This window comes from Ascidiella aspersa, chromosome 1, assembly GCF_963924565.1.
Source record: "Ascidiella aspersa chromosome 1, kaAscAspe10.2, whole genome shotgun sequence".
NCBI lineage: Eukaryota > Metazoa > Chordata > Ascidiacea > Phlebobranchia > Ascidiidae > Ascidiella > Ascidiella aspersa.
Window position 1 is genome coordinate 1,597,194 of NC_139447.1, and position 17,811 is coordinate 1,615,004.

Sequence of the window (17,811 nt, forward strand, 5' to 3'; positions counted from 1 at the left end):
GTTTTCTTCCACAGCTCTTTCTATAGACTGGCTGGGTTGAAATATATTTGGTGTTTAGTTGTCTTTTTGTTGTACTATTACGCTTAACGAGATGAAAAAAACAGGCGGAAATGAAAAAGCACCCATCAAGAAGCGACAGGTTAGGCTAACAGCCAGTCCGCTTAATTTTAGTGCTGCGAAATTTTCAGAATGGGTATACTCGTTTTCAGTCTTTAGTTGAACGCGTGTGTTGTGTTTTGACTGTTTGCTGCGAGCCAGTGTCATGGTCCAAATACAAACGTGAGGTTTTCAGGTTTAAAGCGAGGGGTTATACCTACTTCAGTAAGGCCGTCGATATTCTTACCGTATAGGTCTTGACAATTTTTTACAGTACCTGAATGTTTTAATATTTTAAAGAAAAGTGTGCCCAGTCTAAAATACAAATTGCCGTATTGATAGTATAGTAATCGCAGCTTATTAACTTATTCTGAAAGGAAAGTTTGTAATGCGACACCGGGACTTCGTTTTTTATAATTAAAGAACTAAATATTTAGTACAGAGTTTAAAAAACAAGCCCGGTAACTTAGATTTGCAAGACTTTCAACAAAATTTGCGTAACACTTTGTAGCAAAATTCTAGCAGCTTAATAATTGCGTGCAAGGCAAAATAAAAAAGTGAATATATTTGCATGGGTTGCGCATTTGTTTTGCACCAACATTATTTTAAACAGCGTTTAAAAGCAGTGAAGATTTTTTCGAATCCATACCCATTGGCAGCAGATGTCCAAAATGCTCAATTACTACTGTTAACTAAACTATAAATATCGAAAAACATCCTACGTTACATAATGATGAATCAAGAGCGTGATTCTAGATGAAATATGTCATATTCTCTAACTATCCTGATTGTGTAGCCACAGGGTGGCCCGTTCCATTTAGGTAGTTCGACGAATTCTGATTTATCGTCTGACATATTTTTTAGCTGGGCCTTTTTTACGTGCCATTGCTCCTTTTCGCTTGAGTGACTTTGTTTTCGTTGGAGAGCTAAGCGAAACTGGTAAGAACGCCGCAACCGCACAGCGTGACTCAGTTTTGCAAGATTTTAGTTGCAAAAAAACAAAAATATAATAGGCAATAAAATGTAATACTACTCGGTCCGGGTTTGGCCTTAGTTCGTGAGTTCGAACCTAACTGCAGGATAGTTGTTTTTCTAGTCTGCTCTGCTTGTAGTATTGTTCGACAGGTTCGGTGAGTCTATGATAGTTTTCGGTATACTAATAATGATAGGTAAGCCGTAATCGTTGGTCAAAATACAGCAAGGGCTAGATCACAGTTGTAAAACACATATACGCGTTGATCCTTAACTAAAGTTCAAGTTTGAAGCAGGGCTACTCAGCGCAGTCTGCTATCACTGTAGCATTTCATATTACGTTGCTTTCGTCTGTAGCCAAGGAGTGATATCGCACACAAAACGAATGCCACTTCTAGTTGATGAAACGCAGGCCTTGGACGTTTAAGGGAATAGAAACACATATTTGGATTCATTGAGACCAGGAAACAGTGTTTTCTAAACTTTATTAGCTTGCATCAAATCAGACAAAGTTTCGCGGCACACTTTCTAAAAAAGAATACTTTAATAACTAAAAAAAAACGCGCTAAGTACATCACATCGCGTTGTGGGCACAGGTAAGTATCCTAAAATGTTTTTTATTGATGTATTGTTTTGCATCCAAGTTTTCACGCTTGCTTGAATGTTTATTTGCAATAGAGAAAAGCTTATTTCTCGAAAAAAATATCTGCGAAACATGTAGTATGTCATGTTTATTGCAAGGTGCTTCCTTTGAAGATTAGTAAACAAATTGTACAGCCTAAAATCAGTAAAATTTGCCCTTTCAGTGTTAAACCTTTCACTTACCAGTAAAAATAAGTTGTTATAGAAAGTTAACACTTTTTGTGACAAAAATCTTTGACACAAGATTCTTATATATTTAGTGAGCTTGCTACCAGGCGCAATAATCCCTTGGCACATCTCCTATTAATACCGTAGGGATTTTCTGACGCCGTCTTTTTTGTTCGCCAAACAGCAGCTGCCAGCATAGATTCGTGCGGTAGACAGCCTGTGTACATATTTCCGTCATTGAAATTGAAGCGTTTTTGCGAAATTGAAGTATTACTCTTTTGAAGGATAAGCGCTTAGTTTAAAACAGTGGTTTTCCTTGGAGGGGCTCTAGCACTACTTCAATACTTAAGTTTTTCCAAGCAATTTTATTGGTCGGCTTGGTGTTAATTCCGCTTTTTTGCTACCCAATGGTATACAATAAAATTACACCCTTGTGTAGTTTACTAACTGCGAAATACGGTTTGCGATTTGCAAATATTTTAGCTGCTATTTTTTTAATTCTAGATGTCTAGTCGCCTTAAATTTTATTTGCTGACTTCACGACCGATTTAAGCTGTGTTTTGCAACAACAATGCGGTACAGTTGCACCTATAGTGTACGGTTTACAAGTAAGCGTAGATACAACAACACAGCTTTATAGGCTACATTGGCGCCAGCTAGAAGCCAACGTGTACAATGAGGAATAAAGGAATTTTACCTCAAAATTGGAAATATTAGTTATATACATGTTACTTAAATACAACAAAATCTGTTCGTCAAACAGCTTTAGAACTTAGCGTAAAAAACAACAGAGCGTTATACGTTGACGCCAAACGCGAAAAGCCAATGTGTACAATGTGGGGGATCAATCTAAGTGCATTTTTCCTTCTTCCCATTTACCTGATCTACCGACAGTTTTACCGTCGCCCCTCAGACGCCCCACCCGGCCCCATAGGGGTCCCGGTCCTGGGGGTGGTCATGCAGTTTGGCAAGGATACGGGGAAGACTTGTTACGACTGGAGCCTCGAGTATGGACCCATATTCTCGGCAAGAATGGGATTCAGCGATATTGTGGTGCTGAACGACTATGACAGCCTTCGTGAGGTAATTGGTAGAATGTTGAAAAATTGATAATATCTATATACCCGATAGCCTGTGTAGTGAGGTATATACAGGGCTGGATTGACCATTAAGCAAAGTGCACGTGCTTAGGGCACAAAGGGAAGGGGGCCACAGGATTTTTCATTGCCGAACTTTCAATGGTGCCTTAGTTTTAATGAAAATAAGTTGGCCAGACGACTCAGAACTCAATAGTGGCCCAGTTGAAACTTTGCTTGTTTTTTAGTTGCCAAGTATCATCTTAAACCTCACACATACAGGGCGTCTTAACTGCTTTATCCTCAAAAATGCATGATCCTGCCCTGGGTATCTGTAACAATTATGTATATAACCAAGCCTACACAGAAGTATAGATCACATTCTGTACATTTTAATAAAAATAACAAAGCCATCATGTTCGATAAAATATTTCGTTGCTATAAACGTTTGCTTTGTCCTTTTGTACTTTTTTGTGTTTTTTATCACTTTTTTCGTTCACTTTTTTACACTGATGATGGCAAAAGGCATTGCGCAAACCTAAACGTTTGTAAATCAACTAAATGTCAATTTAATGAATATTGTGATTTATTACTGTTATTAAAAATACTAAGAAACCCTTTTTATTGTGTTCCTTTTTCAAACGTATGTTTCTAGTAAATTAGCACATTAAAAATGAAGATAACCAGATTTTTGGTTTCACAAAAAAAATTGTATCTCATGCCCTTAAAATCATTATTATTACACTATCTACTTTAGTCAAAATGACGAATTGGCTACGACGTAATATGCAATCGAATATCCCTATATAATAAAACCGACCTTTATTTTTTTCATTATTTCCAGGCCCTTGTAGACCAAAAGAAGAAGTTCTCCGGTCGGCCGCAAAGCAGTTTCCTGGATATAATCAACGACAACGGATACGGGATCGGGTTTGTCGATTACGGCAAGTTCTTCAAGCAGCAAAAACCGCTGGGAGAGAAAGCTCTTTACGGGTTAGAATATTTTTCGGACTTAAAATAGTAAAAATGTACTCAAGTAATGGTAGCTATAGGGAATTAGCCTGTCTAAACGAAGCAGTTTAAAAAGTTACTCAATTGAAGCGATTTAAAAAGACTTTGGCCTTTTGTTACACTGTGTGGCACAATATGGACTTACTCCATTTCGTTTGACGACAAAAATCCAATCTTTAACTTAAAACTAAGTCATTATATAATAGTTGGTTGCTTACATATCATTTGTTGATAGCCTTTGATCTGCTATTGATAATTCCGGCCCCATTAATTATCTTTTGACACTGTCAACTAAGACACGGTCCGGATGAAACCTGTCTGCGTTTTCAATAATATATTACAGGTAATGTGTTTTTGTTTGTTAGCTTGCAACTTGACAGAAAGATGAACGAAGAACTTCCGCATCTCTTGGAAGATGTGAGAAAACTAAGCAACGGCAAGGCTTACGACATTACTGTAAGTCGCTATGTTATCTGTCAGTTTATTTTTAGCCAAGTATGGTCGAAAATCTATACCAGACTAGAGGCCGAATAATCGTCTGCTGAATACACCTTAGCATCCATGTTATACTCCAGGGATTTGTATTTGCATATTAACGCACGCAACGCAAGGGTAGAACGACTCTGTTCTAATGGTCAGCCCATACAGAAGTAGGTATCATCTTGAACGTTTCGAATAACTCTTACCCACTTCTGTATGGGCTTTGATATTCTTATTACGTTAAACTAAAGAAATCCCTATGAATTGCGTGGTTAAACCTTGCCATTTCAAGCTAAATAAACAGTGACCAGTAATGCTTAAAACGCTATATAAAACACGACTATACAAATATTTAGAAACATGTGTCAGGTACTACAAATACGAAGGCTTACGATGTCACCGTAAGCCGCTATGCCTATGTATAAGTTTATATTCATCCAAGTATGTTGAAAACTTCCTACAAGACTCGAGACCCAATAATCGTTTGCTGAAGCACACAACATTGTCTACTCTATCCTTATTTCGGACTTACACCGATCAACAACGGACTTGTTTTCACAGAAAGATAGTTATCCATTCTTGGGCAAATTGACAACAGATATAGGTTAAACTATATTTAGAGTGCCATGGTCGGAAAGCATGTTTCTGTTGTGAAGTTTGAAACGGTACCATAATTGTTTTTAAGCTGTATTTGCATCGGTTGAAAAGGATTGCGATTTTTTATATGTTCTATAACAATTTTTAATATTTGTGGTCTTTAAGAATAAACCCACCTCGTAAAGAAAATATACGTTTCGCGTTAATTACGCAAAGTTAACCTTTATACAAATAATTTGTGGACTTGGCAGAGAATCAAATCAACGAGTAATGTACTAACTATTAAAACCAAAACAGAAACAGAAGTAGGTAGCATTTTTAACGTTTTAAATATCTCTTTAATCACTTTTTTAACCTACTATGAGAATAAAGAGTTATTCCAAACGTTCAAAATGATACCTACTTCTGTATGGGCTTTGGAATTCTTACTACGTCTAACTACAACCTCCATCCATTGTACTCCAAAGTATTAATTATGTTACTGCTAAGCTGCGTAGCACGTGCAAACCTTGATAAGCCACCGCGGTTTTAGTAGTTAAACAATCTGTTGATTACCAAATCAGTCTAAAAAAGTATAAGAAAATAAGCTATTTTAAATGTGAATGTAAACCGTTTTATGGAATAGAAATGTTAACGTTATTTATTTAATGGAGTAGGTAAAATTTTTTATTAAATAGAAGTATTAACTTTTTGATTAAATGAAAATGTTTACTTTTTATTAAAAAGAAATATAATCTTTTTTTAAATCGAAATTTTTATTTTTTTATGTACAATTGTTAATACTCTTAAACTTTTCACGTATTGTTTGTCAGTATCCCAATAGTAAGTATAGTTGAATAACATTTTCAATATGTTTTCTGATGATCCCTATAGGAAAGCTTATCTCACGCAATGATTCACTTATTTTGCAACATTATGCTCGGACAGCGACTGAAGACAGAGGACCCGAGGTTCCAAAAACTTCACGCCTACTTTAGTGTCGTGTAAGTATTTTGCAGCCGTACTTCTGCTCAAAGGATACTGGAATACTTAGTTTAGCGAAATTATAATTGTGAACACAAAGTGGAAACACGGTTTAAGTGATAGAAATCCGATTTTTGTATAATTTGACAACATAATATAATCTGTATTTTGTTTTTTATTTAAATATTTTTTCCTGTATAAATTATATTGCATTTTGTTTTAGCAAATCATTTATATTTTATTTATATTTGTATAAGTAAAACAACAAAACGATATATTTACACAACAACAGTCGATTAAGTATAAGTGAAACATTCGATTTTGTTTTTCATTACTAATATAGGGAAATCTACGTAATATTTAATTAAAAAATGTTTATTTTAATTTCCTAAAAAATATTTAGTTATGTAAAACAACGCGATTTTATATTCCCAACCGAAATTTAATCACTTTTTTAGTAAAACAACGCGATATTTACATGTTCAACCTAATAATCTTCTGTTATACTTTGTCAGGTTTGCGAACGAGGAGTTATCAGGAATGCTAGCCATCGGGGTTTTCATGCCATTCCTGCTCAATTTGCGCTACTTTTCTAAGCAAGCCGAAAACCAGAAACAACGTAAAGAGGTTGTTATGGGTGAGAGAGAAAACTAATCGAAAACGAAAAACTAGCTCGTTTTTGTAATGCTATGTTATCGTTATAGACGTTAGTGCTTCGTTTAACAACAAAAGTTTAATTAAGTTTATTGCAGTGTTTTGGGTCTTTTACGTTTGCGCATTGGTTTTAATAAATCGTTGTGTGCCATAAATGTCAGAGATACAACAACACAGAAAAAGATTACACATATGCAAAAACACAAGTATAAAAATACTTGTTGTGCTTAAACCTGAAGATTTGTTAAAAATTATCCTTTTTCCAATGCATTAAGTCAGTGGTTCTCAACCTTTATGTAGCCGTGGCCCTTTTTGATGCCGTCAAATAGTCGCGGACCCCTCACATTTTCTGGTGTAGTATGTGCGTTTAATTATTTTTAATAGTTCAGTATATCTGCGTAGGACACCGTATGTTGAGTAAAGAAACCACCAGATTTGCTTTATTATGAAAAACACCAGATTGCTTTATTATGACACGTTTATTTCAATATGATTTTTGCTGCTGCATCTACGAAGCAAGACTTGAAATGCGTGGTTGTGTTTTTGACAATGCTAGACGCATGTCATCTTTGCGAACGATAGCATGAAGTTAAACCGAGGTCCAGTACATGTGAACTGTTGCAATGCTGCTGTTCACTTTACAATCTATTTGTGTTACATCACAATGGAAGTGTTACGTCATACTAAATATGATTTACAACATGTGACAATGTGATTTTATCACTTACCTAGAATGTGATTAAGCACATATCCCAGCTTAAATTGATTTAATAAAGATATATTTTGGTTTTTGCGGACCCCCTGAAAACGTTTTGCGGACCCCCATGGGTCCGTGGACCCCCGGTTGTAAACCACTGCATTAAGTCTTTCAACATTCCCAATAAATTTACGGTTCGTGTTGTTGTCAGCTAGACCAGCGTATATATTAACACTCCAATTCTTGTAAAGCTAATCATAGTGTCAGACGCACACTCGCAGGTGGCTTACACCTCGCTCCTCGTTTTTTGCTGCGCACCTTTTTATCTATCTTTTTGCGACGCTTGTTTCTCACTTTTATATCATTCTTATCATTTCTTGGTGCGACCAAAGTGTGTATAAACGGGTGCAACCGACGTGGCCTTCATATCACTGATGATGGCATTAGAAATTGCCGAAACGTTTGAAAATAAAGCATGTCGCTTTTAACGTCTATTTGGGCCGTTATTTTTACCATTAAACTTAATCATAGTGGTTGTGGCAAAACAAAGCCACAGCGTAGCGTAGTATGCGATGGGCAGTTGTACTTTTTATTAATTATTTTTATTCTTTTTTTAACGGAGGATGAGCTTTTTTTAATATTTACAATATTTGCTGGCCTAAAACAAGTAGTACGCCGTAGTTTTCCAGTTTTTTAAATAAGCCATTTACTTTTTGTAACAGCAAAGTATTTAATCTTGCTATTTTGATTTGCAGATGTCATCGGCGAGTTTGTATCGGAGGAATTAAAGGATGAAGATGACCAAAGAGAATCAACAGATTTCATCGCAGCAACAACGAAGGGAGAGATTGAGGCGGAACACGATAAAACTTTCACGGTTAGTTCAATAATTCGTTCCATTAACCCAGTGTTTCGCAACCTTTTTGGCTTGCGGCACCCTACAGGAATTATGAATAGTTCGCGGCACCCTTGCTTGTATTTTTGCTAAATAAACTGTAACGTTACAATATTGTGTACGATGAAACTGGACAACTGTAACGTAACAATAAACAGCACATTAACTGTGCAACAAGGTTGAAAACAACTTTTTTTGGCACTTTTATTGTACAAAAAACATTGTATCAAGAAGCTTACCAATAGAGAAAAAATTAAAAACCAAAAGAATTTAAATTATCTCCTGGCACCCGTAAGCGTTAAAAATGGCACCCAGTTTACCCAGTTGAGAATCCTTGCATTAACCCTTAAGGTTTAATGTAGAAATGCCCGATACTTGAAATTTTATTCCTATTCCGATATTCGATATTTTGGGTAAAGGGTATACGTGATTGTTAAAATTTCCAACTTGAACCTAATTGAAAGGCCCGATTTATAGTAAATTCAAACAACCACAGCGCTTTACCTTTCCAATGTCAACGTTCATGGTTAAATCATCAAGCAAATTATGTCTTTGGAAATAAAACCTTTTTATATTTAATTGTCTAGTTTAGTGGTTCTCAAAAGGGAGCCACTTGACTCCCTTCGAATTTTTTTTTTAATTTGGGGTGGAAATTTCGAAGTAACTTTGAATTTGGGAGGTACTTTGACCTAAACAGCTTTTGCCCAGTGAACAAAAACCAAGGAAGTAGCCCTGACTTATAGGCGGATATCCTGACTTTGGATGGGAAAATACTACAACTAAATCAACTCGACTTTACGCTATATATAGCTCACGTTTATTTATAGCAGTCTCCTAGCTTGCGTAATTAGTTGTGTAATTACAAGTTCGCTCAATTACTTTTGGCACGCCCCAACAATGGTTCTCACGAGACAAAAAAAACTTTCTTTAGCACGATTTTCTCAGGAAAAGTTATGACATTATTACAATATCGCCCTTTCAGTTCATGTAAGGTATTTTTTTTTTCTTTTTTCATTTGAAAACAAATTAATGATTTTTTATTTGTAATGAATAAAAGTGAAAACCAAATTTACGTCCAACTTAAAATATGACGTAATTCACATTTTATGTAGATCTTTGTTATATTAGATGAATGTCGTTCAACTAGTATTTGCCAGCGGAAGGGTCAGTATTTGGCCTTTCATCTCAACATAAAACCAACGTTACAAGTGGAAATTTTACTAAGTCACTTTTATATGTTAAACCTGTATTTTTTAGCAATCAGAATGTTTGCTTAACGTAACGATAGCCCACACATTACCTAATGACGCCTGGCAGTGGCGTAGGTCTTTATATGGCTTCATGTTTTGACGAATTTTTTGAAACCACTGCTTTTACTATTTATGACTTTAAACTAACTTACTCTACAAATGCTAAAGTAACAAGCAGCTTACTTGTTAGAGACGCCAAGTCACTCAATTCACGTACGATTGCTTCTTCGCTGGAGTAGAGGGAACATACCAAGCGATCAGGTGGGCTATCATTGTGCTCATTCGGTTCCCTGAGATGCAGACAAGGTTGCGAGAGGAAATCAAACGCGTCTTTGGTAAGTTGCAACCTGAGAAAAATGACGTCGAGCTTAAATACGGGATGAGTAAGAAAAAGTCAACGGTTTAGTTTAAAGGGTCGAGGTTCCTAAACTTTTTGGCCCATTAAAAACATAAACATAGATTTGCGAACCTTGTACATTTAACGATACTTCGTAGAAGGCATTTTTCATAAACTCTTTTTAAAACATGCGTTCTAAACAATGTCAATGGTAAATTTAATTCGAAAAACGTATTTTTTAACACAAATTTTACAAAATATTCAAAAAGTGATCGGTAAAATTTATAAAGTGCGATTTAAACAAAAAATATATATATATTTAAAAAATTAGGGTGAAAATTCATCAACTACGATTTTTTAAAATTGTCATAGTTGAGTTTTTATGCAAAATAAATATATTCAATAACCTTGTTAGTCAGCGCTTAAAAAGCTGTAGCTTGAAGCATTATCGCTAACAACCTATTCTATATATTTGTTTTTATTTATCCCAAGAGAAAAAACTGATTTTGCTATTGCGAAACAAGTCACTTCTAAGCGCTAACTCGCATTCTAATTTATGTTACCATAGGAAATGAGCACCGACTGATAAAAGTTCTACGTCACAAAACTACCTATACCGGACAGTGGGTTTAATCGTATGTATAAAGGATACAAAACCGAAGGGCATAAGCGTTTTATAAAATTGTCCATATAGCTTCTATACTCATAATTCCCGGGGTTTAAAATAAATCCAGAAAAATTTCCAATGCTACGAATTTATTTACGGCGCTTTTTATCCTAGAAAAAACAACATTTCTTAACTTACTTGATGGCTTTTCCAAAGGAACTGCTTTGAACATTTTGCTTTTCCGTTTATACTTGCAAGATTGTGTGGTGTTATTTTCACCTAGTAGACACCAATATGGTATATTTATAATAGCTTGTTATCGAGCTAGCTTTATGCTTTATGAGATAGGTGACCAAAAAATTAAAATCCTTTTCTAAAAAAGTAAGTTTGTCACTTTTGACAATACATTACATTTATAAGGCAAGCCTAATGCTAAAATACTAGAAAATCACTAAGAAAACGCCTTTACATTAACAAATGGTATTTGTAGTTGCAACTGTGGCAATCTATCTTAAGTTAAAGGGTTTACATCAATAGGCTGTCTATGACTGTTGGCTAAAACTTGCAGCACAGTTACATGTTCAGCTCGCTGTTTGGGAATAAAACCTTTCTTCGCTTTGCCGGCGGAAAAACGAAAACGCTGATTGGATAATAATGGAATAATAATTAAGACGACAAACGGAGCGTAGTAATTCCAAACAAATTGTCAAATGTAAACGAGTTTTTAAGGGGTACGTTTAAAACACGTGGCGTATATGGCTGCCAAAAAAACGTCTCCTTTTCGAAAGGTGCTGTATGACAGCCGTTACACCAACACAATGATTTTATTTACAAAAGAGAAAGCGACCGTCTTTGAAAACTGATGCGGGTGAAAGCTTTAATCTCGACTTCAAACTATGAACTTTTTACGAAGCTGCAAGGGTTTTTCTGTGGAAACTATATTAGGTTGTTATGGGGAACTTTAGGGTTGAAAAGGTTAAGGGGGCTGATTTGGAAAGATATGACCCTTATCTTAATTTTACCATGTTAATGTCTAAATCATATATATCAATCTTTCACTAGTTTTTTCGCAAAAGCATAAGGTGTTAGTGGTTAAGCTGTCATTGAGGGTTAAGAAGGTTAAGTGGTTTAGAGAAAGGTATCAGGGAAAATAAGGGACATTTCAATTTCTAAATCACTTATATCCACCTTTTCATTCAGGCGACGAGGAATTTTCTGCTGAGAGTCCGAAGCTTAATCCAGAAGAGCTTCCCTTCACTTTCGCCTTCATGCAAGAGCTGTTCCGCTTCCGAACTATTGTTCCAACGGCTGTCCCCCACAAAACAACAGAAGACGTTGAGATCAGAGGCATGAAAGTCGCAAATAACACTGTTGTGAGTATAAACCTAGATAAATCAGCTAAAATAGCGTAACCGGCGACACTGACCTGTAACGTGAGCAGTTTTAAGAAATGTAAAACTTTTTTGACGACCTAGAATATAGATCGACAAAACGTGGTGTGTTTAAATTGAAAATATATCATATTTTACTGAGGGTTAAAATTGAAGTCTCAGTAGAGCAGTGCTTTTCAACCTTTTGCTGGAGTGGAACCATATGGAAACAGAACCCTGGTTGAAAACCACTGAAGTAGAGGCTTAGTTAAACCAGTAGACCAAGAATTCTCTTTTTCTGTGAAAAAACATTTTTGTGTATTTGCAAGAACGCAGGTGACCATCTAGCGGCCAAATAGAAATAAAATACCTACCACTTGCCGGTACTAACGGCACGATAGTGCAAACAAGTGTGCATTTAAAAATAAATAACACAAGATTTCGACATTAACTTTTATATATATGGTTTACCTCTTAAGCTCAAGTTTTACCCACGTTTTACGCCAATTTTAATTAAAAAAATCTAAAACACTTATTTTTTTCTCTTAGTGATCACAAAACTTGTGTAATCTACATTTTATAAAACCTAATTTCCAAGCAACAAAGACCTGGACAATCAACGTTGATATAAAACTTAATTATTAGTGAAAAATTATTTAAAAAACACAACTTTAAAAAACTTTATTCCACACTCGAAAACCCCTGGGCAATTAACCAAGATCTAACTCTTAAATTATTACTTATTAGTGTCTTTTACCTTAATAATAATGAATCTCAAAACCAAAAAGGTCGAGTAGATTAACAGCATTTTGATTAAGGCGTTTCGATGCGAACTTGTATTATCTTCAGTTAATGTAAAAAAAACAATTTTAAAGTAGTTTTAAAACACATTCTTTCCACAGGTGATCGCCAACCTCTGGGCAATTCACAGCAACCCGAAATACTGGGCGGACCCGGATAAATTCGACCCGGGGCGGCACCTGGACTCTGAGGGTCGGTTCCAGCCCTCAGACCACGTGATTCCCTTCTCAATTGGACCCCGCAGTTGTTTAGGAAGATTTCTCTTCCCAAAGATCGTCCGCAACTTCCTCGTCGCCATGGTAACCAGGTTCGAGTTCGGGGCCGACCCACTCGGGGAAGTACCGCGCCTGAAACCAAAGCTCAACGGAGCGGTGATCTACGCCTTTCCATTCGATTGCGTCACCACTGACGTGTGATGACGTAATGGTGGTGACGTCACGGTGTGGACCCACTTGTGCTGTGGGGTTTTCTGATGCTTTCGCATTTAATTTCAATACCTGATATTTTGGGCCAAAGTACCCCAATCCTATCCCTTATGACGTCATTGTTATGGTCAAATAGACAAAATATTTCAATTGAAACATAAACACGTAATTTTTCCAAGTTGTGGAGCAATAATTTGATTTATTGCTAGATAACTAAGTTACCTTACAAATAAAAACGCAATCTGCGCATTGATTATAAACAATGCACCAGCATAAATTTAATAGGACTATACTATATTCTAATACAGTACTTCCCAACCCTTTTCAGTTCGCGACCCACTTTTGATGCAAATTGTATTGTGCGATCCACAATGAGATATGACTAAACGAATAAAAACAAATTATTGAGAAAATAAAAAAATGTATACTTACACATGCAATATAGCCTACTATTATGCGGACTTTGGACTTGCATATTGGATATTATCATTTGTTACGTAGTTGCATAAATGTTACATAATGATAATGCAATGATGTCCCTATTTAATAGAAAACTGCAACATTTAAAAATTCTTCGCGACCTACTGGTTGGGAAGCACCATTCTTATATAATAGGCCATGTATTCAAACTTTCCACTTGCAAATTATACTACACTTATTGTTGTTGATTACTGCATCGGTTATTACAATTTTTGAAATGTAAAAAAAATTCGCTAGTTACTAAAATTGTACTTTTATAATCGTTTCAAGTCATCGCGTATCCATTCTTATTTTATTAGGATTTTTTTTATATTCTTTATTTCTTTGTGAACTTTTTAAGTAGTGTTATGTATGGTGTTTTAGAATTATTGGTATGGCAAATTCCCAAAACTTGGCATTTTTCGCATCTAAAAAAGAACAGTATGCTTTAACTAAATGCGTAGAACGCATATCAAAGCTATATCAAAATTAGGCAGCATATTTTAAATGATTTAAAAAAATTCAACTTTATTTATTTCGAACCAGTGCTCTCTTGAACATGTCGAAAATCAATAAAGTCTGGATAATGAATTAGAAAGCCATAAACGTCAAGTATATCAAAAACATCTCGATTAAAACGTTTCGAGACGAACTTGTATCAACTTCCGTTAATGTGACTGAGAAGTAATTCAAAGCATCACTTATAAAGGTTGGACCAAATTGTTACCAATCTGAGTCGGAACAAATTCCTATTACAACAAATTTGTCAAGACTATGTTGATCTAATCAACCTTTTTGGCATTGCAATTCATTATCAAGCTACATTACAGATCCGTGCATAGTGTAAGCCTACCAAAAAAAAAATTCGAACTTTTCAAATTATGTCCCCCACTTTTCTTTATTTGTCGGATCTTTGAGCAATTTAATTGCGGCCGTCAACGAGGCTTCCTGTACTTAACACGCTTGTCCTAGTTTACAAAATCGTGTGTACCTAACTTTCCTGAGCCATCTCCCGACATACTTCGTCCACGTTTGTTGATCACGTCCTTTCTCCACTGGAGGAGCTTTTTGCATCTTTCTCTCTCTCTCGTTCTTTCCCTTTCTTTTTTTCTTTCTCTTGTTCATGCTTATTTTTTCTCTCTTTTTGATTCTCTTTCTTTTGCTCTCTCTCACACTCTCTCCTTCTCTCTTTTGCTCTCTCTTGCTCTTGCTAGCTCTCTCTCTCTCTTTCTCTCTCTTCCATGTAAACGATCCTAACATTTTTTCTTGTTGATTGTTTTTCGTTGAGATTGAATAATTGCCGAACCCAAATTTTTACGCCAGTCTGTCTTACCTTCCTAACGAGTTTAGCTTCTGCCGGTTTCTCATAGTATTCTGTTTAATCTGCGTTATCTGTTTGAGGCGAAGCTCTGTATCTCAAAGTGAGTACGCGGTATAATAACTCTATTTTACTGCACGCTAATAAATCAGAATTTAAACCTTTGTATTCTGAGTCTAGTTTTTATTTAAAATGAGATCTGGAATATAAAATAATTGTACAAAAACTAAAATATCGATTTGTTGAATATTCGTTAAATCATGACATTCATAAATTAACGCAGTGTTGAAATTTGAGAGTACGCCTTGCTCGATTCGTATGCTTTGGTTGTTGCATGTTTAATTGTTAAATACCTGGCTGCGGAGTCGGACTCGGGGCTCGGATTTTTAGTGTTTTAAGCAAAACTAAACCAAGCTAATCTGTGAAATTTCTGCAATCTAGCCTGAAGATAGTTTTAATAAAGATTTACGCTACAAAGGTAACTAAGAAATTCTAGTTTGCCCTTAAACTGAGTGCACAAATTATACATACTGTGTAGTTTGAACCTATCTTCCTGAAAGTTAAAACGAATCCCTTAGGCTTAGCTAGTGTAACTATTTTCAAACTTTTTCTTATAGTTTATCCCTATGAGACTTTCGGTGACTGTTTGTGATTAAAAGTGCTAAACAAAACATTTCGTTGTCTGCTTAGCCATGCTAGCGTGAAAGTATTGTGTGTTCTAAGGTTTATTTTGCTTTATTGTTTTTATCAAAGGAATAAAAACTAGAATAATAGGTAAATCACTTCGTATACAGTTAATATACTGCCCCGCTCCTAAAACTTTGGTTGAGTTACCCCTCGCGGGCTCCAGCCATAAACCTATATAAGAACAAAATTAAACATCAAAATAAGACTAATACAATAATACATTATAGTGGCAATAACGTCTGAATCAGAACAAGTACGAAACCCGTCGGAATAAGACCTAAGTAGTCAGGATCAGGCCTAAACAACCTTTTACCTAACCGCAAACGCCAATCCTAAGTACATCACTAACTCCCCTAATAATTTTAACACTAATTCAATTTCTCATCCATACCATTGAAGCCAAGCAGTGGCAAAAATCCGGTGTCAAAACAGCGGCACCCTAACGGCGACGTCAAACTAGGGCGCCCAAACGTCGACACCAAAACAGGGGTCCCCAAATGGCCAACACCCTCTCCCTACAGTTTCAGACGTAATTCTGTAATCCAGGCCTAATCCGGTAAATGTAGAGCTTGTCCGACAGGTTTAGGCCTTATTTAGACGCTTTAACTCTTATTCTGTCATGGATACTTTCTATTTGAGCTTTAAATATGTCGTCGGTCTTAATATTGTAAAATTATATATCATTAGATGTCGTTGCCTTGTAGGTCTTCTTGTGTGTTCCCCTCGCAAGTCGCGCCCCCCGATTTAAGAAGACCCAGTGAAAGTCACGCTTTATCAAGCGTAACCTGGTCACGCTTCGCTATTCGTTAACAATGGGGTTAGAAGTAAGCGCATTGTTTAAAAATAAATGCAGGTTGAAGTTGGAAGATACTAAAGGATATAATGATCGGTACAGCTACAGTAACAGCTGATTTAGGTTTATCGCAATTGCCAGTACGCACCTATAATTTGCCCCTGCAGTTTTCCTTTGGGCGATGTTGCTTCTTACAGCAAAGTGTTTGCTGTCAGCATTAAGTTTCATGTTGCAAAACGTCGCTTTGCGGAACATTGAGCGCACGGCATTCAGAGAAAAGTAAAGTCTATAGTGTTAAAAATCGCTGTAACTACTGATTACCTTGTATTTAGCTCTGTTGCAGCTAATCACATATGCTGTATGTTATTATTTCCGCATAATAGGTTAGGCCAGTACACCAGTTTAGTTTTATTTATAATAATTTTGACAGAGCAGTTATGCAATAAAGCCTAACAACACTGTTGGCCTTTTGTCTGTGTAGTTTTCTGTGCGGCACGATATAAATGCGAGGCAGGCTAGTACACCACTGTTCCTGTGGTTTGATTTATAATAGTTTTGGAAGAATGTAGCTTTGCACAGATTTACATTAAAATCTAACAACACTGTTGGCATTTTGTCTAAACGGCATATTGTGTTTATGACTTTTGGTGTGTTTAATTAAGCTACAGTTTTACACTTTAGACCAGTGGTTTGCAAACTCTGGGCCGCGAAAGATTTTGTATAAACTGCTGCCTGGCATTGTATGAATAATTTTTCGTGCACATATAATCAAAATCGTTGTCGAACGAACAGTTACACCGGGAACAAAGCAGCCATACAGGCAAGCCTACGTGACTTGGAAGCACATTATCCGCTAGATAACTAATGATATTGCATTCTATTAAGGGGCATTATCAAGTTTTAGAAAGAAAGTGCAAACATTATTACCCACAAGCTAAAAGGGGAGAGTCAGAGTTTGCTAGACAAACAGAGCACAAAAGGGGTTTGAGAATGATACATACTATTAATCAGTTCCCACAGAATTTATATAGAAAGTTAGTTAGTCATAGCTTTCTGTTAAACATAGAAAGAGGCTTTTTAGTTGGACAACAAATGTGTTTTAAATCGATACATCTGTAATGGGCGTAGGTTTAATAAGAAAACGTTACAAATCAACCTTTTTTTCTTTGAAGAACACTGAAATATCAAGTTAGCTGTACATAAGTCAGTTAGCAGACAGGTATTGCAACCAAGGGTAAGGGTTGATTAATTGTTAACATTTTGTTATGGAACGCATGACATTTTTAAGGATTGCGTCACAAAGTAACGTCATAACTGGATGTATGATATAACAAGAAAGAACCCCGGAAAACCAAAGACTATTGTTCGGTGATGGTTTCATTTAGGGCACGCCTATTCAACTAAAACATTCGTTTAATTAGATGACATACCGGTTGACAAGCAGTGTTTCTTAAACAGTTGTATAGCTCACCCCAGGGTGAATAATTTTTTTGCAGGGGTGAACCAACCAAAA

General features: G+C 35.9%; 1 protein-coding gene across 1 annotated transcript; it reads left to right on the forward strand.

The window, feature by feature from the left end:
* The first annotated feature begins 2,648 nt into the window (after nt 1–2,648).
* Nucleotides 2,649–14,112, forward strand: LOC146166474 (cytochrome P450 2J6-like). The gene is made up of 9 exons (XM_083384819.1): nt 2,649–2,961; nt 3,799–3,947; nt 4,331–4,421; nt 5,916–6,025; nt 6,521–6,642; nt 8,112–8,233; nt 9,692–9,836; nt 11,646–11,818; nt 12,718–14,112. The coding sequence occupies exons 1-9, from the start codon at nt 2,704–2,706 to the stop codon at nt 13,030–13,032; spliced, it is 1,485 nt and encodes a 494-aa protein (XP_083240945.1). The 5' UTR covers nt 2,649–2,703; the 3' UTR covers nt 13,033–14,112.
* Nucleotides 14,113–17,811: the final 3,699 nt, after the last annotated feature.

What these genes read in the sequence shown, in the direction of transcription:
- LOC146166474 (XM_083384819.1), top strand. Translation starts at nt 2,704, where the DNA reads ATGTGTACAATGTGGGGGATCAATCTAAGTGCATTTTTCCTTCTTCCC. An exon ending in AACACGATAAAACTTTCACG is followed by an intron (nt 8,234 to 9,691) that starts GTTAGTTCAATA and finishes CTTACTTGTTAG; the next exon opens with AGACGCCAAGTCACTCAATT. An exon ending in AAGTCGCAAATAACACTGTT is followed by an intron (nt 11,819 to 12,717) that starts GTGAGTATAAAC and finishes TTCTTTCCACAG; the next exon opens with GTGATCGCCAACCTCTGGGC.